This window comes from Camelus bactrianus, chromosome 20 (assembly GCF_048773025.1).
Source record: "Camelus bactrianus isolate YW-2024 breed Bactrian camel chromosome 20, ASM4877302v1, whole genome shotgun sequence".
Taxonomy (NCBI): domain Eukaryota; kingdom Metazoa; phylum Chordata; class Mammalia; order Artiodactyla; family Camelidae; genus Camelus; species Camelus bactrianus.
Genome location: NC_133558.1, coordinates 39329886 through 39351358, shown reverse-complemented (window position 1 = coordinate 39351358; position 21473 = coordinate 39329886). Strand labels below are relative to the sequence as shown.

The window sequence follows — 21473 nt, the reverse complement described above, 5'->3', positions numbered from 1 at the left end:
ACCTAGGTTTTCAGTTGAAAACAAATTCAATTAGACCCAGAAATGTGACAGAGCCACTTAGGGAAACCAGATGGCCGGACGATGGTGACAGGCTTTGCAGCTAGAAGCATAGGCTGTAATGATGTCATTTCTTTGTACCAACCTACTGTCATCGGATAAAATGTCACCTCAGATTACTGTGCCACACTATAAAAGGAAAACTTGGACAACTGGAAGGTTTTCTAGCAGAGAAACTAGGGTATCTGGTGAAATGGAGACCACGACACACTGAGAACAGCTGTGGAAACCATGCCTGTGTTGTGGGGATCACCCTGGATGCGGTCACTGGTACAATGCTGTTGCCTGACAAGCCATCACAAAGTACTAGCTTCACACAAAAGCAGTTATTTTTTCAGTTCATATGTTTTGGCTTGGCTGGAGGTTTGCTGATCTAGGCTGGGCTTGCTGGGGGCTCTGCTCCAAGCTGTGTGTGGAGCTGGGCTCTGCATGTGTTCATTCTGGAGCTCAGACTAAGGGCACGGCAGTTACTTGGGGAAGCTGTTCTATGGCGATGACAAGAGGGCAGTTGGAAACACACAGTCCCTTAAGGTCTATGCTTACAAGTGTCATTATCCTATTAGTCAAAGCAAGATACATGACAGTAAAGAATCAGGTAAATATACTTTGCCACTTTTTAAAGATGGGCTGAAAAACAACACAGCAAAGGGTGTGAACACAGGAGGGGTGAAGAATTGTAGTCAAGAACTCACTCTACTACACACTGGATTGGATATTGGCAGACGAACATTATCTTCATAAAGAAAGTTTGAAATATGGAAGAAAGCTAGATTCATTATGTGTATCTTCACAAAGCCAATTAATGATCAATGTATATAAATGGAGATTACGGGATAGGAGACACTCAGTTTAAGAGTTTCCTAATAAGATGAAATGTTTAAAAAAAGATAAGAGCAAAGGGAAGCAATATGGCTTTAGTACAAGTGCCCAGGTCTTTGGATTTGGACAGGAGTCAGTTCAAAGCTTGGACCTTTTGCCTATAAAATCCAGGCAAGCTAAACAGTCTGTCTTAGCTTTTTTTATTTGCAATGAGAGGACAGAACTATCTACCTCATTCAATATTTTTGAAGTACTTAATATAGGCGTCTGCACACAGCAACTGCTCTGTATTGTGGATATTATTATTATTATTATTATTAAAGTCTTACCACCTTTAGAAATGGTCAAGTGTTCCGTACCTAGCCCTTCAGACTCCTCCCTTGCCTCCTTCCCACATCTCCTATAATTCAAAATTACTAAATATTATACAATGCAAGAATACAAGTCCACAATTACTTACACCTGAATTCCAAATCCAAGTATTTTGATGTCAGTTTTTTTTTCTTTGAGTGTATGAAACCATCAGGTAACAAAATTCTGACCTAAAATGCTAAGAAGCCATTTGTAACTATTTTATATCCCGCTTAGTTTAGTTATTCATACCTTTTAACACAATAATATTAGTATATACTTTTGGCCTAGCTGCCACTGGGGGTGAAATGGAACACACAGCACATGAATCTTACTGCCTTTCTGGAATACTAACAGTGCTCAGTATGAAACACCTGGCCCACAGCACTGTAAGGACAGGAGGGTGAACTTGTACTTGGACGCGCCAGACTGTCACGATCTACTTCCAGCGCTTGGGAAACTGCAAGCCCTTAATAAATACGAACTTAATGAAATGGTAAAATACGATGTTGATAATATTATAAAAGGAAATCTAATTATGAAAAATGAATAATATCTATATCTTAACTCTATTTCCCGTGCGTCTGAGATAAACTGTATACCCTTTCCTGAAGCACTCCCAGGACAAGGGTGCCTTGTTTTTGGTGTTCTGACCCTCCAGCTTAAAGATCGCAAAGATCCGTGTTTTCCTTCTTGAGGACGATGTTACAAGAAAATTATCTTCCTTCCTTCATTGTTAGTGTGCGAGTGCAAAGAAGCAAGACCTGGAGGGTTTTTTGTTGTTGTTGTTGTTGTTTGTGTGCAAATTGACTAAGAAACCAAAGAAAGCAATGAAAGGATAGAAAGGTTTTTCAGGAAAGGGATGAAATAGAAACTAATGGAGAACTTACTGAGTGTAAATGGCCAAATCAGCCTGAGGCAGAAAAAAAAATACCATAATTTTCTCCAAAGATGAATTTAGTTTTACTAATTTCGAGATTGGATGCCAACCTCAAATTTTACTCAAATGCCATTCTTTTCTCGTTTCTACATGTGGCGTCCAGGCTTTCCCGTTCCCTGTCTGTCAGCTAAACGCCCTGCCGCTCCCAACGGTTTTATAATGCGATTCACCTGAAGGCCATGTGACTCTTCACTAATGAATCAAATTTTCATTTCTTTATCTTTGCTCATGAAGCTGCCCTTGCTGCCTGGCTAAATTTTATTTAGGCAGTTAAATGGCAGCTTGGCATCAGTTCTTAGAAGACTTTTGGTACTTTCTCTTAGCCCTTCACTTAGATGGCCTCCTACGTACCCGCGAACCTTCTAGCATAGTAGTCATCACGTGCTGTGCATCTATTTCCATATCTGTCTTCTCTAATCACCTCCAAATAGACCATGGTTGGATTTTAGGACATCCTTCAACACACCATACAGTGCCCTCCAATGCCATTCTGAAGGACTCCTTGTCACTGTGCCCTTGGAAGCACTTTCTGGATATGATTTCTTCTCTATCTTGATTATTTTGCGTAGAGCAGTTTTAGGAAACATGTCAGTGGCTACATAACACTAGTCTCTTAAGTGTTTCATTAAAAAAAATTAGTTGCCAGGGTGTAAAAATCAGAGTATTACACTGAACAGCTGCTGTCTCAAGGTTTATTTTCCAAAAATGGCCACAATAAAATAAAAATTTTCATCCTTTACCCAAGCCAGTCCCCATTATATGGTGACATCTAATATCCCTTCTCTGAAATCTGGTCGGACTTGTGACTTGGTTGTAACTAACAGAATGAGGCTAAGTTATAAAAGGCAATGTGATGTCTAGTTTGTTCTTTGGGATCCTCACAGCTGGTGCTCCGAGCTGCCATGCTGTGAGGAGCACTAAGCAACGTGGAGAGCACTGCACATGAGTACTCCAACAGCAGCCCCAAGTAAGATGTCAGCTGACATTTAGCATCAGCTATTAGATACGTGGGGAGCATCTCCAGATGATTTCAGCTCCCAGCCATTGAGTGAACCTCACCTTTTTAGATTTCCCAGCTGACGCCCCAGACATAGGAAAGCAGAAAAAAGCCACCCCTGCTGTGCCTTGTTAAGATTCCTGATGCACAAAGTCCTCGAGCATAATAAAGATAAGTATTTTGCACCACTTGGTTTTGAGGTGGTTTGTTATGCAAGAGCAGAAACTGGAAAAGTTAGGTTTCCAGATTTTCTTCAGAAACACACACACAAACACACTACTGGGCCTTGCATCCTACGGGGACTACATGACCACAGAGTCCTAAAACTGATCAGAAGATAATCTCCTTTAGACAGAACACCACTTATGAGAGTTTGCCACAGGCTTGACAATTTGTTATACCTTGACAATTATGTACATTCATGAATATTCATGTCCCCATGGGTATGCTGATTAACTATATTTCTCTTGGCAGAACTAAACTTTCTATATTAACCATGGAAGCCTTTCAACTTGGGTTCTTTAACTCATCTTTTTTTTTTTTTTTTTCCTAATTGAAGTATAGTTAGTTTACAATGTTGTATCAATTTCTGGTGTACAGGATAATAATTCGGTCATACATATGCATACATATATTCATTTTCACATTCTTTTTCATTATAGGTCACTGTGAGAGACTGAATATGGTTCCCTGTGCTACACAGTGGAAACTTGTTTATCTATTTTATATATAGTAGTGGTTATCTGCAAATGGGCTTTTTGCAACACATCAGGTTGTTTAAGGGTCTAAGTTGATCTAATACTTCCCATTTCTGAAGCTCTGTTCATATTCGGTTTGCCTAACACCTTCCTGTTCCCTGTTGAGGGGTGTCTACAGATCTAAACTAATCTGCTGAGGAGAAATGACTGACATGCTAAGTGTCCCGATCTCAGTAAATAGTAAGTGACTAGACATTCCCTTAAGTTCTCTTGAGAAACCTGTCATTCAAATGACTAGGGAAAATGTTTTCTCTGACTTTTCTTATTAGAGTCTTATAAAATGTACCTTAATGTATACTTTTAAATAGAAATTGACAATTTAGGTAAGCAGTTTCCCAAAACTAACCTTAAATTATCAAACAATCAACAACTACAATGAATAATACATACTGAATAATTTGAAGAAATATTTCTTTCCTAAAGCTAACCACAGCTATCCTAGATACTTAAATATGCCAAATGAGAATACCGACCAAAAAATATGTAACAGAGGAGAACAAATCTGACTCTATGTTGGATCTGTTCCTTTAGTTTCGACAACTGTGCCCTGTTTTCCAGGTTTAGCCTTGCCAGCTCTGCACCTTTTGGGAAACAATGTTGCCTTTAGCCTGAAATAGACAGGCTCTGACCTTAAAGGATGTCAGCACTTCTGCACTTACCCAGAGCTTGCAAGCTGCAAAACAGATTAACCTTTGCTTTGTTGGAGGTTTACAGGAACAGCAAGGCCTGACCCACATGGACAAATGCAAGAAGAATTCCTACAGCAAGAAGTTTGCAACAACGAACCACACCCCCTCCCCTGTTTTTTTTGTGTGAAAGGAGCCTGCATTCTGGCTGCACCAGGATGGTTCTCCAAGACATTAGTTAGCCATCCTCTCGTCCCCCGGCTTTCTGAATAAAGTTGCTATTCCTTGCCCCAACTCCTTGTCTCCCTGTTTATTGGCCTGTCGTGTGGCAAGCAGACGAATTCGGAGTTGGAAACAAAGATAGTGTGTATCATGAGCTGGATTCCCACTCTGCTGAGCTAAATTCAAATGATACCAAATCCACTGTTTATTCTGAGTTCTGCAGATGCATGAGAATGCCACTAACTTGTAGAATAACTGTGGGAAAATCTCTCAAATCCAATAACTATCTGCAAATTCAATCTCATCGTTGACTATAGTTTGAGACTTAAGAAAATTGAATTACAAAATGAGGGTGAGTCACTTTATAGGAAGTAGTGACACTTAAATGAATAGGACAAGCTGTTACAGTATAACTTTTATTAAATTTCTGGGTAAAGTGCCTTACACTTAAGTTTTCATTAGAAGCATTTTTGTAGACTCTTGATATCAAAAACAGGGGCTCACATTAAACTCATGGCCTATAAACAAGAATTATTTCATTTTTTTTCCTGATCAGAAGTATCCTTTGGTCAGAGCTCTTTGAAAACCATGCAAATTACTCAAGACATTCTTACTATATTAAAGTATATTCTCTCTAGCCTGTTGAGGTGCATAACAGGAGTCTGTTTAATCAATAAATTAATTTAGATTTTCAGACAGTATTTGTTACCCTTTATGTCTGAGGCCCCTGGAGTTAGCAGATAAAATTTTGAATCCAACATTTACTCCTTGAAGGAACATAGGAAAGTCATGTAACATTTTTAAGCTTCAATTTTTCTCTGTCTCACATGTCATTGCAAGGATTAAATAAGATGAAGATCCTAAACAATTAGCAGAGCAGCCAGCACAAACTAGTGTTAATTGTTCTGAATCATTAGTTCCAAGCAGCCTCTGAACAACGGAGCAATCGTTCCCATTGTGGGGGCCCTAACCCTGAGTAACTAAGTTGTACTAGGGTATCCAAGAAGCCATCTTTTCACAAACGTATATTTTTATGTTCATTATACATTGTAAATTACTTTAGTATAAATGCTGTCTCATTAATAAAATACAAATTCATTTTAAAACATTGCTGTTTCCATAGAAAAGGTATGCCATTATTTATATCTGTATAGATCCTGACAGTTACAGATCTTCCAAGAGGGTCTTTAATCTAGAAAACTTTGGAAACTACAGCCTTATATTTCAGAGAGACCTATATGTTTGCTCTTCTAGGATATTCCTGCATTAATCAAGAGAAAAGAGGATTATTTTCCTAGGTTGTGTGAGTTACACACCTGATATATGCTTCAAGGAAAGCAAAGTCTTCCATTTTGATATTTGCCAATTAAAAATCTGCAGTTAGTAATTTACATCAGAAAACTGTAAACTCTTTAACACTTCACATTCACGTTAAAATTCTGTTAAGAATCAAAGATCAGAACTGGTCTTTTGATTTGTAATAGTACTATTTGTATCTGAGTATACAAAAGTTACTTTTTCCTGCATTTCTGATTTGGTTGAACATAAAGTCTTACTTAAAATTTGGGCATTGAAAAAAATGTTTGGAGGGTGAGTATAGCTCAGTGGTAGAGTGTACACGTAGCATGCAGAAGGTCTTGAGTTGAATCCCCAGTTCACTCAAAATTAGAAAAAAAAATGGTTGTAAGCCTCATTAATTTACACGATTTAAGAAGATTGATCTTTGAAAATATTAATGACTGAGGAATGCATAAAAGATGGGGTATTAGAACATGAGTGGAATCGAGTATTTGGTCCAATTAAAGGTATTGATCACAGGATGTAACATGTCTTCAGACAATGACTTCGAGTAATTGAGTTCCCCTGGAAACTGCAATACTAGTCCTGCAATTTGAAACTTGCATAATAAACGAATCAATCTATTTCTTTACTTTGTCTCCTCACAGACTCAGAGCAAGAGAAAAAGATGGTCAGAGAGCCTTCCTGTCATTATCATCTTTAGCAGTCCTTAATATGTCACTTAGTTGGGCTGCCGCCTAAGGAATTATTAGCAAAGTCCATTTTCTGATCCATTTGAACTTTTCCATAATTAACAACACCTTACAAGACAACTGGGAATTAATTACAGTTGTTACAGTTCTGAACTCCAGGTGAACCTTTGTAAGGATGTTACCTTGTGAACTTCCTTTAGACTCTGCATGAAGATGACATAATTATTCCATTGAAGCACCTGACAGATTCCACTTTATAATCTCCACAAATTCTGTATTCCTTGTTCTGACTAACTAGTCAGTTAAAGACCATTTTATCTAAATATTTTTTTCTTTTCTATCAGTTCTACTAAGTCACACATAACATTTTGTTTTACCTTCAAGATTCCAAATCAGCATTTCTTCTGATTTGACCACAACAATGTCAAAGTGATATTCATTTTGTTTGTAAATGAAGAAGATTTATGCTCATGTACTTTGTTTTTTTTAATTGAAGCATAGTCAGTTTATAGTGTTGTGTCAATTTCTGGGGCACAGCATGATGTTTCAGTCATACATATACATACATACATACTTTTCTCATTATAGGTTACTACAAGATCTTGAATATAGTTCCTTGTGTTATACAGTATGCACTTGTTGTTTATCTACTTGATGTATATTAAATAGTATCTGTAAATCTCGAACTCCCAATTTATATGTTCTCATGCCCTTTCTCCACTGGCAACCATAAGTTTATTTTCTATAACTGTGAGTCTTTTTCTGTTTTGTAAAATAAGTTCATTTGTGTCTTTTTTTTTAGATTCCACAGACAAGTGCTATCATATTTCTTTCTCTTTCTGGCTGACTTCACTTAGAATGACACTCTCCAGATCTATCCTGTTGCTGCAAATAGCATTATTTTACTCATTTTTTTTAAATGGCTGGGCCGCATTCCATTGTACATATATACCACAACTTTTTTATCCAGTCATCTGTTGATGGACATTTAGGTTGTTTCCATGTCTTGGCTGTTGTAAATAGGGCTGCTGTGAACATTGGGGTGCATGTGTCTTTTTGAATTAAGGTTCCCTCTGGATATCTGCCCAGGAGTGGGATTGCTGGGTCATATGGTAAGTCTATTTTTGAAGTCTGGGAGGTTTATTCTTGTAGCTTCATTCATATTCTTTAGTATTGCTTTGGCAATTTTGGGTCTTTTGTGATTCCATATAAATTTTAGGATTATTTATTCTAGTTCTATGAAAAATGTCCTGTGTAATTTGAAAGGAACGGCATTAAATCTGTAGATTGTTTTGGGCAGTATGGCCACTTTAACAATATTAATTCTTCCAATCCAAGAACATGGGATATCTTTCCATTTCTTTAAGTCATCTTTAATTTTCTTAGTCAATGTTTTTTAGCTCTCCATATATAAATCTTTCACTTCTTTGGTCAAATTTATTCTTAAGTATTTTATTTCTTGGATGCAATCTTACAAGGAATTGTTTTTCTACTTTCAATTTCTAATATTTCATTGTTAGTGGAAAGAATAGCAGCTGATTTCTGTATGTTAATCTGGTACCCTACTACCTTGCCAGTGCTTTTGTCAGCTCGAGTAGTTTTCTGTGTGGAACCTCTAGGGTTTTCTATACAGAGTATCATGTCATCTGCATATAATGACAAGTTTACCTCTTCTAATTTGGATCCTTTTTCTTTTTCTTGCCTGACTGCTGTGGCTAGGACTTCAAATACTACATTGAACAGAAGTGGTGAGAATGGGCATCCTTGTGTTGTTCCAGATCTTAGCAGGAAGACTTACAACTTGTCACCATTGAGTATCATGCTGGCTGTGGGTTTGTAATAAATAGCTTATTATTATGTTGAGATATGTTCCCTCTATACCCATTTTGGTAAGAGTTTTTATCATAAATGGATGTTGAATTTTATTAGATGCTTTTCCCACATCTAGTGAGCTAATCATGTGATTTCTGTCCTTTCTTTTGTTAATGTGGTGCTATCACATTGCTTGACTTGCGTATGTTGAACCGTTCTTGTTTCCCTGGGATGAGCCCAACTTAATCATGGGGTAAAATCTTTTTTGTGTTGTTGGATTCTGTTTACTAATATTTTGTTAAGGATTTTTGAATCTATGTTCATCAGCAATATTGGCCTATAGTTTTCCTTTTTAGCAGTATGTTTGTCTGGTTTTGGTATCAGCGTGATGGTACTTTATAGAATTAGTTTGGGAGAGTTCTCTTCTATTCAGTCTTTTGGAAGAGTTTGAAAAGGATCAGTATGAGCTCTTTGTATGTGTGATAGAATTCCCCAGTTAAGCCATCTGGTCCTGGACTTTTGTTTGCAGGGAGGCTTTTTATTGCTGATTCTTTTCACCTCTAGTGATTGGTCTGTTCAGTCTATTTCTGTATGATCTGTTTCTTTCTGATTCAGTTTTGATGGACTGCATGTTTCTAGAAACTTGTCTATTTCTTCTGAGTTGTTCAATTTATTGCCATATAGTTGTTCATAGTATTCTCATGATTTTTTGTATTTCTGCGGTGTTGGTTTTAATTTCTCCATTTTCATTTCTTATTATGTTTGTTTCTGTACTTTATTTTTTCTGCTTGGTGAGCCTGGCCAGAGGTTTCTCAATTTTGTTTACACTTTCAAAAAAGTCAGTGCTCGTTTTGATTTTTTTTCTATTTTTTAATCTCTGTTTTATTTATTTCTTTCCTGACCTTTATTTTTCCTTTCCTTCTGCTGCCATTAAGTTTTGTTTGTTCTACTTTTTCTAATTCTTTTAGATGGAAGGTTAGATTGTTTACTTGAGATTGTTCTTGTTTTTGAGGTATAACTGTAACAAGAACTTCCCAGTTAGGACCAATTTTGCTGCATCCCATAGATTATGTGTGGTCGTGTTTTCACTGTCATTTGTCTCAATGTATTTTTAAAAGTTTTTCTTTGATTCATCATTGACCTATTGTTTGTTTGTTTGTTTGTTGAGGTATAGTCAGTTTACAATGTTGTGTCAGTTTCTGGTGTGCAGCACAGTGCCTCAGTCATAGATGAACACACATATGTTCATTTTCATATTATTTTTCACCATAAGCTACTACAAGGTATTGAATATAGTTCCCTGTGCTGTACAGTATGAACTTGCTTATCTATTTTTTGTATATTAGAACCATTGGATTTTTAGTAGCATGTCTCTGAGTCTCTATGCAGTAGTTTTTCTCTCATTTGTTTCTCTGTGGTTGATTTCTACTTTCATGTCATTGTGGTCAGAAGAGATGTTTGAAATAATTTCTATCCTCTTAAATTTGTTGATGCTGCTTTTGTGTTTGAGTGTGTGGTCTCTCCGAGAGTATGTTCCATGTACACTTGGAAAGGATGCATATTTTAGGTTTCTTTGGCTGTGAATATCAATTAAATCTAAATGTTCTATTGTGTGATTTAGTATCTCTGTTGCTTTATTGATTTTCTGTCTGAAAGATTTGTCCAATGGGGTATTAAAGTCGCCTACTATTATTGTATTCCCGATAGTTTCTCCCTTTATGTCTGTTAGTATTTGTTTTATGTATTTAGGTGCTCCTATTTTGGGCATGTATGTTAATGAGTAATATCCTCTTCTTTTATTGCTCCTTTAATCACTATATAGTGCCCTTTATCTTTCTTTATGGCCTTGTTTTAGAGTCTGTTTTGTGTGATATGAGTATTGTTAACCCCACTGTCTTGTCATTTCCATTTGCATAATATATCTTTTTCCATTCTCTCACTTTCAATCTACGTATGTCCTTCACCCTAAACTGGGTCTCTTGTAGGCAGCATATTATACACTCTTGTTTTATTATCCAATCTCCAACTCTATGTATTTTGATTGGAACATTTAGTTCATTGACATTTATAGTGATTATTGTTAGATGTGTGTTTATTTCCACCTTAAACTTTGTTTTCCGATTGATTTTGTATTTCATCTCTTTTCCTTTCCTTTTCTTTTTATTTTACCTTTTGTGGTTTGATAATTTTCTTTTGTATTAGGTTGATTTCTTTTCTTTTTTGTTAAGTGATGCTACTATATGCTTTTGATTTGTGGCTAACTTGTTCTTCAAGTGTGTTAACCCATTACTCTATTTGCTTTAGACTGGTAATTATATAGGCTTAAACACATCCTAAAAATAATGAAAAAAAGTCTACTTTTTCTTGCTCCTAACTCTCATTTTAAGATTTTGATGTCCTCTTTTACATCTTCATGTTTATTCTCTTGCTGTTCATTGTCATCACATTTCCGATTGTGATTTGCTCTTTTTTATAGTTTCCTGCTTCTTTTCTAGAATAGATCTTTCAATATTTCTTTTAAGGTAAGTGAAGTATTACTGTATTCTTTTGCTTATCTGGGAAATTCTTTAACTCTCCTTCTCTTCTAAAGGACAGTCTTGCTGGATAGAGTATCCTAGGCTGCAGGGTTTTCTTTCTGGACTTTGAATATATCTTGCTACTCCCTTCTGGCCAGTAATATTTCTGTAGAGAAATCACCTGATAGCCTTATGGGGGTTTCCTTGTAACTCTTTGTTTTTCTCCTGCTGCCTTTAAAATCTTCTTTATCTTTAACTTTGGTCATATTAATTGTAATATGTCTTGGTGTAGGTCTGTTTGGGTTCATCTTGTCTGGGACCCTCTGTTCTTCTTGTACTTGGATATCTGTTCCCTACTGTAGGTTTGGGAAGTTTTCAGTAATAATTTCTTCAAATATGTTTTCCATACCCTTTTCTCTCTCTCTTTCTCCTGAGGCACCTACTATGCATAGATTGGCACGCTCTATATTATCCCATAGGTCTCTTATATATTGCTTTTTATGGCTTTCATTTGCTCTTCTGTCTTCTCTTCTGATTGGGTTATTTCCATTATCGTGTATTCTTAATCACTTTTTCGTTTTTCTGCATTATTTAGTCTGCTATTTATTGACTTTAGCTTGGCTTTTATCTCAGCAACTGAGTTTTCTGATTTTAACTAGCTCCTCTTTATAGTTTCTATGTCCTTTTTACACTATTCTGCATTTCTATTGTTAGCCACTCTTATGTCCTCCAGTGCAGCTGTCACCTCTTTTTCGGGCTCAGGATCTAGTTGACTGTCAAGATCTATTTCACTGCCTGTTTTTTCAGGGGCTTCTTTTGTTCTGCTAACTGGGAGTGTTCGGGGTGGTTTCTCAGCTTCTTCATGTTACTCATATTTATTTTACTCTATGAATTTAGAAGTAACAGTTATCTACTATGGGGTTGAAGAGTTGTTTTGTTTTGTTTTGTTTTTTTAATGTGGGAGCATCTCTGTGTAGACGGTGTGCATCTAATGTTTTGTTATGGGAGCTGTTTCTAATATAGATGGTTGCCATGCCTTTCCTCTTGGGCATGTGGCTGACCTTGTGGTGCCCACAGCCTGCCATCATCATTGAATGAGGCCTCCTTTTGGCTCTGTGGTTGTCACAGTCCTGACAGGGTCTGCTTCTCTGTTATTGGAATAAAGGTTTCCAGACACTTTTCTGAGCTGCACTGTTTGGTAGGTGGGATGGTAGCACTTCTGCTGGAAGACAAGCTGCTGAGTATTCTGCAGGAGACGTCCACTGGGAAGTGCTTTCTGTGGTGTTGTCTGTCATTTGCTATGTGGTCTTACAAATAACTCTTTGTTGACACTGCCCTTATCCCTGCCTGAGCTGTGGAAATGTTGGTATCCTGCCCTGGTTTTGTACCCAGAAAGCCACCAGTGCAAATCCTTTCATGGCAGCCAGCTCACCTAGGGGGAGGATGCTTTTCCTCCTTTGCTGCTCCCTCCCCAAAGTCAGGTACCACCTTGATTTCCTTTTACTTTTGTTTTTCTCCTATCAGGCTTTGTGAGAATTTTCCTTATAATTCTGATTGTAGGAGATATTCTGCCAAGGTTCAGTACGTATTCTGTGTGAATGTTTCTGTGTGTAGTTATCATTTTTGATGTATTGATGGGAGAGGGTGAGCACTGCATCCTTTCTGTCCACCATCTTGGCAAACCCCATCTATTTCTCTTTATTCCACTTCTTTAGAAACTTTCTCCATTTCCCTCCATAAATCCAAATAATACTTTAAAAAGTCCAACGAAAAGAACCATCTCTTGAAAAAGAAACTATTCCAGACTGATTCTTGTAGAGAATAGACTTTTCCTCATTTCTAATTCCTAACACTTGATTACTCTATAGTAGTTGCTTCACTTATATTAATTGAAATATACATGCAACTTGCATATGACTCCTCATCATACAACAAGTTATTAGGAGAAAATACTAAAATACATTTAAAAATTGAAAAATAAGTATTGTCACTGTATGGTTAGTAACTCTCTGGCACACGTAATCACTTAATAAGTGCTTATCTAACTAAATTGTTAATCTTACCTTCTGGTGATATGGTTGGATCAATAGAAGTAATCTAAAGGTAGGAATTTAATTCATTATATAATAAATGTTCCCAGTGTTTATCTATTCCTAATACAAATTGGTATTATACTTTGAAATTCTTCCTCACAGAGTTTTCAGAAATAATAGCACTAATTTCATTTATTCAATGCTGCATTCATTCATTTTTCATTCATTTATTCAATAAATCTTAATTGAGAACCATTTGCATGCCAGATAATATAACAGTATTGAGTATATGTTTTGACTACGTAGGTATTTTATAATTGTTATAGTATAGAATATTAGTATCTTTGTAACTAATTTCATGACCTGCTTTCTTTAACATTTCTGGTTTAGCATTAAGATATCTTAGAAACACATAAATATTTTATCAGTAAAAATGATACATATTATTCTGAATATTATATTTTCTTGAGGCATGAAGCTCTTACTTTTTATCTCCTTCATGTAGGTACATTTTAGGCCTGACATTGATGCATTGAGCAATCATCAATTCAGCATATATCCTATAAAAGACTCAGTGCTTTTTGCTATGAGGGTCATGCAGGTGTATCAGTCTAGGAGTCTGGGCAAATAGTAAGAGAAACAAGGGCATGAACACAAATGATCCAAATACAAGGCAGAGATAGAAAGTGATGCAGAGAAATAAAGATATGATGCTGTCGGTATTCAGGGTAGAAACATATTGTTCCCAAATAAAGGATTAAGGAAAGACTTCTGGAAGAGTTGGTTTTTGAGCTGGGTCTAGGAGGATGGGAAGAATTTAGCCACAGGAAATTGAATGGATAAGAAAGGGAAAAGATAAGGGAGCAGGGTACATAGAAAATACATTTTTACAAATAAATTATACTTAATTGAAACAAGAGAAAATGTTTTTTCCCAAGATTATCCTATATTGCTGTTAATTTTTATACATAATTATGTTCAATTATCCTAGTATTTACTTTTCAAATATTCAAGAAGAGTTGTAATCCCCATTTTTTCTTTTCCCTTGTTTCTTAAGGTGAATGAAACCCAATTAAATCTCACCAGAATAACATGCAGAAAGTTTCTCACTTTCAGAAAATTATTCCAAAATCTCTACAAGTTGAGTGTAGCTCTGTAGAGCTACATCAAGAAATGATTTTACTCTATTCTAGTAGTGTTGTAGTGTGTGATAATTATGTTTTCTGCCAAACAGTTTCTGAAACAAGTTATAGAACTTTATTAGCACTATTTTTATGCACTAATATACAATGATGAAATAGAATTCTGATTGAAAATATTAGCAAATATTTTCAACATGTAGCCAATTTGCATACAATATTCTATTTAGTGTCTGTGATGTGAAGCAAAACTTCCCTTCCTCCTAAGTTATTGTGCTGTGTTCCAATGAGTAATTGGAACAATTAAGATAGTACCTGAAGCAGAAGCTCTTGGCTCATAATGTCTCTTTCATTCACCGTCCGACAAAGTGACCAATGATTCAAAGTGGAAAGTAGTCCTTTCCATAATGATATCTTAAGTTATACTGAGCTTGAAAGGTATCTGTTCACATGAAGTCTGTTTTTCCCTTATTGCCTAGAGTGGTTTCCTTATATAGAATTCCCTTTCACATCTTTCACTATGTTGTCCCCTTGGGCCATGAAAAATTCACACTTATGAAATATGTGTAGATTTTCTCCACTCCATAATGACCTTAAAGTTGTTTCTTTCTTTGCCACCTTCCTCCTCCAAAGATTACTTAATATATCCAAATATCTTTGGGTGTCAATAAAGTTGATCCATAAATGGTCACTACTATAATGACTTTGAGATAATTAGTCCCATTGGTTTCTGTCCATCACAAATAGGGGAGAATCATTTAACTAATTATCACAAGGACTCCTTGTATTTTCCCATGAACTTTGTAATATTTTCAGGGAAAATACTTAGGTGATACATTTTTCTAAAAATGTATTTGTTTTATGACAACTTTATTCATAATTACAAAATATAGAAAGAACTCAAATGCCCTTCAACTGGTGAATGAGGAAACTGTGGTACATCCATACAATGAAACACTACACCGTAATAAAAAGGAACAGAATACTGACATAAACAACAACATGAATAGATACCAAATACATAAGATGCCAAGTTGAAAAGGATACATTTTGTATTGCTTCTACTTATATGACATTCTAGAAAAGGCAAAACTGTAGTGACAACAAATGAACTGTGGTTCCCTGGGCCTAAATGGGAAAAAAGTTGACTCTAAAGAGTAATCAGAAAACTTTCTGGGTAGATAAAAATACCTTATATCTTAATTTCAGTGGTGGTTACAGGATAGTTTGTATTGGCTAAACTTACACAACTGTACCCTAAATGGGCACATTTTACCACATGTAAATAATAAATAAATATAACTTCAGAAAACTAAAAAATTCATTGATATCATAAATTTTGAGTCAATATAAAGAGATTCATCCATCAATGACTAAGAGATCTATCAAGAAAGGAAAGGAATTCTTAATTCTATAAGACGTTTGAAGAATTACCCTCTTTTCAGAGCACCAATAACATTTCTCTATCTTTTGTTTTGAAAATTTTGCAATGAAAGTTGCATTGGTGGGGGAATCCACATGGAACAAGTGCTGTGTTTTACTGTTGTCTTAATTATGAATTCACTAAAAATAACAGTTTTTTAAAATTAAATACCAGTTTAATGAGTTGATTGGTTTTGATAATCATCTTGTTTTAAAATAGCACACTCTCGCAGTCTAGTAAGCAACTTAATAATTCAGAAAGACAGTGGAGGAAAAACACTACTAGAAACTCTCATGTAATATAACTGATATTCACATGCAAGAAACAAAATGGCAGGATTAGAAATCATCCTAAGAAGGATGCTTTAGACGGCATATACCTCACCTTTGCACTTGGTTGGCATAGTTGTTATCGTAAGCCTCGTAAGTCTGGTCATCATATTCACCGCCGTAGCCATCATCATAACCCTGAGGCAGAAAATGGTAGAAAGATGGATTTGCAATCAATTTGAGTAATTATGATCTGGTTTTTGGGTTAATGAGATTTTATATATAATTTGACCATGATTTAGTTTTTTTGTTTGTTTTTAATTGAAGTACAGTCAATTACAGTGTGTCAGTTTCTGATGTACAACACAAGATTAAGTTTTTATGTTTGGTTAGTTGCTCTGCATCACATTTTACTAGATTAACAATTTCCATACAACATTAACTAATTTTTCATGGATCAGATATTGTTTAAGAATTTAACTCATCATATTATTGAAGAAGCAATACCTAGTCTAGGATTTATTTAGAATTTTGATTGATACTAATGAAGACAATTTAAGAAATTCAAAATAAAATTTTAAATACTATGAATAGATAAGAACTATTATGATAACCTAACGGTGATATTAACATATTTGTTACAACTCCACTTGGATTTTTTTTCTTCCCCTGATAATAATCATAATTAGAATTGAAAATAAAATTCTGGATTCTTAAATTGTGTTGAATTTTCCATAAAAAGGTATAGTAATTATTGTTTTAAAAAAAGGAAAAAAAGAAAAGGAAAAAGAAAAGAAGAAAGGAAGGAAGAAATGAAGGAAGAAAAAAAAAAAAGAAGGAAGAAAGAAAGGATGAGCAAAAAAAGAATTGAAATAAAGATCTTTTTACTTTGTTGTACATTCTATGGCTTTTAAATATTATGACTAAAATTATGTTGTGTGGTGGTTTAATTATCCAAGTTCACACTAAAAGCTAATGCAGATTTGTGATTGCCGAATGTGCAAGCAAGCTAGCAAATCCACACAGTAGTTACATGTCTGTGAGTGATTCAGTTTCTTTCCTTTGTGGTCATTGACTCTATGCTAAACCCTAATCATCCATCTTGATTACTCCTCACTTTGGAGAAAACTTTTAGCTTTTCTGCTTTTGGACAAGTATTTACTGGTGCACTGCTTTCTTTGTTTGGAATGTACTTCTATCTTACCCCACCAATTCATAACATCATTTCAGTCTGGAGGCTTACAATCTCTCTCTTTATAGTGCTCAGAAATTTAAACTAAAAAAATGTGCAGATGTGAAAGTTTCCACATTAAATTTGACCAAGACTTTGAGCCCATTGAATCTGAAGACTAGTATTTTTCATCAACTTAAGAAAGTTTTAAAAATATTATGCCTCTATTACTTCCACATCTAGTTTACCCATTACATAATACGTAATAATTGCAAGGTTTTCTGAGTCTGATCTCAATTTCTTCTATTTTTCCATTCATGATTCCCATTTCATCATATTTTTCCTCTTCAGTATGGGACAGTTTTTCCATTTGATCTTTGAATGTTCTAATTAGGTTCCCATGGAATTTGTAAAAATATTAATTTAAAATTAATTTTAGTATATAAAAATATTATATACAGATTATTTTAAAATAGTACTAAAAAGTTTATGTCCAAAAAACAGCAGCTACTTGTCACTCTCCAACTTCCAGTCCTCATTTAGCATTTTCATCTATCACTTTAGTATTTATCAAACATTAAAAAATGTTTAAATTTATGTTGCTTGACTTATGAATTTTAGTTGTCTTTCTATTGACTGCCCATTTGAGTTGGTAAGGATTTAGCCCTATTATAGACTCCTCCCATAGGCCTCCCTATAATTGTCTTCTTAATATAGCTTCATCATAATTGTTTGTTAACCAGTAAGTGTGGAAGTTGTCACTGAGTAATAAATAATTATTATTCACCAGTGAGCCAAATAGATGGGTATAATTCTGCTTAATGTTCGTGTACCATTTTGTTTCTCCTAAAGTTAATAATTAGCCATTTATTTTATTATTTTCTTGGTTTCCTCTATGTTTAGAATTATTCATCTTCAGCTGTACCAATAGTTACACTAAACTAGCAATACTATTTGCAAATATTCCAAACATTAGGTAATCTATCACTTCCTTTTGTTTTGCATGAAGACGACCTCCCGCAGAACCGTGTCACTGCACTCCGATCTAAACTGCTCAGTTTCTACATCTGAAGGCAGAGTAGTTTTCCTCAAACTTCCCCTGCCCCACAATCTGTGTAGAGTTTCCTTTTACCAAATTCCATCTTCTGCTTGCTCTCATTTCTTGCTGCAACATCTCTTTTAGTAAACTCTAGTAAGAGATGTATTGGACAAGAATATTTACATTCTCTCTCTCTCTTTAAATGTCACACTCTCTCTATACCTAGTCTTTTTATTTTTATTTTTTGAGTGAAGAATTTTTACTACACAGAAAAGATAAATAATAGCAAAATAAACTAAACTGCTCTCTCTCTCTATATATATATATATATTTCTAAACCATTGGTAGGTCTGCTCCAGAAATATGATTTCATCCTTAAGTACCTCAGCTTACATCTCCTGAGTATAAGAATATGCTTACACAGACACAGTATTATTGCTTCCTCCAAAATCTCACAATAATTTCATAATATCATCTATGTGATGTCCATAGGCCACGTTCTATTATTGCCAAAAATCTTTTATAGTTAGTTTTTTTTTTTTTTTAAATCAGAATCCAGTCAAGAGTCATGAATTGCATTTGGTCATTATTATCTGTTTAGTCTTTTTGTAAATAACATAGTCCTCCAACCTCTTTTTGCTTCCTATAACACTGCCTTTTTGAGTAGTCTATACCAGTGGTTTTGCAGACTGCCCCACATTCTGAATCTGATTATTCTCTTAATTGCATTCCCATGGAATATTTTTGAAAGAATACTACATATATGATATTGTGCCAACTTTCACAAATTTTAAAATTCTTGGCCCGTGTTTGACTGATTGGCTGAGTATGGAAGTTTATGCTAAAAATTATTTTCAATCACTGTTTTGAGGGCTTTAATTCAATGTTTTCTATCATTACATACATGTGGTGTTGAGAATTCCTGCAACTCGTCTGTGACCTACTTTTGTTTTGTCTCATTTTATTTTTTTTTTTCTTTCTGGTTGATTTTACAATTTTTCTCTTACGTTCTAAAAGTTCCCAGTGCTGTGCTCATGTGTGTGTGCTTCCTTCCACCCCCTGTGCTGGGTACTAAAGGAGCTCTTCCTGTTTGGGAGCTTATACCCTCCAGTTCTGGGAAATGCTTCATTGTTCTTCCTTCTTTCTAGAACTCTCACTGGTAAGATACTGGATCTCCTGGATTGGCGCATTCATTTTATCTTTTTCCCTATGTGATTTCTCTTATTGCTTTTGTTTTCTCAGTGGGAGAATTCTATAAATTCATCTTCCAGCCATCCTTTAAAATGTGTATCCTCAGTTAAAAGCACACACGCTCTAATAACTGCTAGGGTGTGGAAAGGAGGTTTCTGTGTATCAGGTGAGATTTAAGCATCCTAGTCTCATCCCAAGGCCTCATCTCCCCTCTGATGGAATAAGAGTTAACATCACAGAATATCTCGGTGCTGCAGTGGACAGTGTTTGTCCCCAGTTCTCTATCCTGCGGAACCACCTGGGCTGGTAACTGGGGGATTAATGATATTTGCCACATGGGTCTCTTTTTAAGTACCTGGGTTATTGTTCCTCTATTGTTCCTCTACCCAGATTATAAAAATTTAGCTTCACTCATCTTCCCTTCCTACTCAGGATTCAAAAGCTCTAGCTTCCAACAGGAGGCAAGCAAGCTGTGTTGTGTCTTGTTCTATTTTTTTGGGTGTGTTAGTGTCCTGTAGCAAGGGGCTAGAACAGCCATGCAGGGGGCAGGCGCACGTCTTCAGGGCCTCCAGCCCCCTGAATTCTCTTCTTTCCTCCTGTTTCCATCTGTAAAAATGCTACTGATTTCTAAAGGCCACTTATATTCAATGATCTTCAGGGGGATTTTCCGGCTCCTACTAAGCCTATGATAACCATCTGTCCTCTGAATTCTAATAGCCTGTTGTTTTCTGTCACTGCTACCCAGAATGTCGAAACAGGTACCAAAGTTATTTTCTACAATTTTCTCTCTTTTTAGAATTTAAGCTCCTGAGAAGCAAGTGAATCACTTTTTTTGATATCTTGTGGTGTTTGGCATACCATACACCACAGAGTATTCATTCAATAAATATGTATTGAATTGTCAAGTTAACACAGTTGAGGCCATCTCATCCAGCGTAAATATGGATCGACTGAAATCAATCACTGCTGAACGTGAAATATGACAAAAGACGAATAGAGATATGAAGAACAGCTTTGTCATCGCATCTGTGGAAGACTATTACTTTTTCTTTCTTCATTTACACTTTCACTTTTTAAAAGCCTTAACACAGAAAATCCACAGGATAGAAATCTTCCCTGACAGCCCACAGCTTCATCAAGCATATTGTGCAGTAGTCCCTAAATAATTGTACTTTTGTAAAAGAGAAAGTAAATGTGAATACTTCATTGATTTCTGTTTTCTAACATTCAATGTAAATATATACATGCTTTTCTTACAGATCATGCTAGTGTTGTTCTAAGATGAATCACGAAAATAGATATGCCCCCTAAAGGGCCAGTCAATAACTGCAAGGGAGTCAAATTAAATATGAGCATCCAACTAAGAAATAAAAACGTAAAAGACCAAAAAGTCTAAATTTTTCCCACTTGTTTCTGCTGTTTGCTCCACTGTTTCTGCTATTTCCTTCGAAGAAATTACTGGAATCTTATTTCCCAGCCTATTAGCACATTTCTACTGAAAAAATTAAAATTATTTTAGAGGCTACCTATGTTATCATGGCCTCAAAGTAGAATTTCCTAAAGAATAAAGGGTACACCTGATGTCCCAGTAAAATAAAAACCTCCGTCTGCAACTAAAAGTTTTAACTTCCTTCCTTCTAGCTGAAGACAGGTGATTTGGCATCTCTCACAAAAAATTCATTCTTTTTCTGGAACGTGGTCATGAAGAATATCCCTTTTATCTAGAATTTCTTCATATTTGTGAAGTTATTAGGCACATTTATTTATTTATTAGTGGGGATACTGGGGAGTGAACCCAGGACCTGTGTGTGCTAGGCATGCGCTCTACCACTGAGCTACACCCTCTCCCAAAAAGAAGTTATAAATTCTTTAGTTTTCTATATTTGAGCCACACAAAAGCAGATCTTCATAGGAGTTTTAGGAAACACAGTCTTGGCTACCTTCCAGTTCTTCAACAAGTCCTCGACATTTAACATAAGGCGCAGTATGAAAGGCAGGCCTGACGTGAAGGCCTGTGCAATGATGAAAGAACAGGACAAGTTCTTTGCAGTGTCCTGTGAACCACAGATGACTCTGCACCTCTGCGTACTGGGCACAGCGGCATAGGGGATGCATGCAC

At 35.6% G+C, this 21473-nt stretch overlaps 1 protein-coding gene across 3 annotated transcripts in view; it reads right to left on the bottom strand.

The window, feature by feature from the left end:
* Positions 1–21473, bottom strand: part of KHDRBS2 (KH RNA binding domain containing, signal transduction associated 2) — a 644953-nt gene that overhangs the window by 167759 nt on the left and 455721 nt on the right. For all 3 annotated transcript variants that reach the window (XM_074348987.1, XM_074348989.1, XM_074348988.1), the window contains exon 7: positions 16069–16151. In XM_074348987.1, the coding sequence (XP_074205088.1) occupies positions 16069–16151 (83 nt within the window). The remainder of the gene's footprint in view (positions 1–16068; positions 16152–21473) is intronic.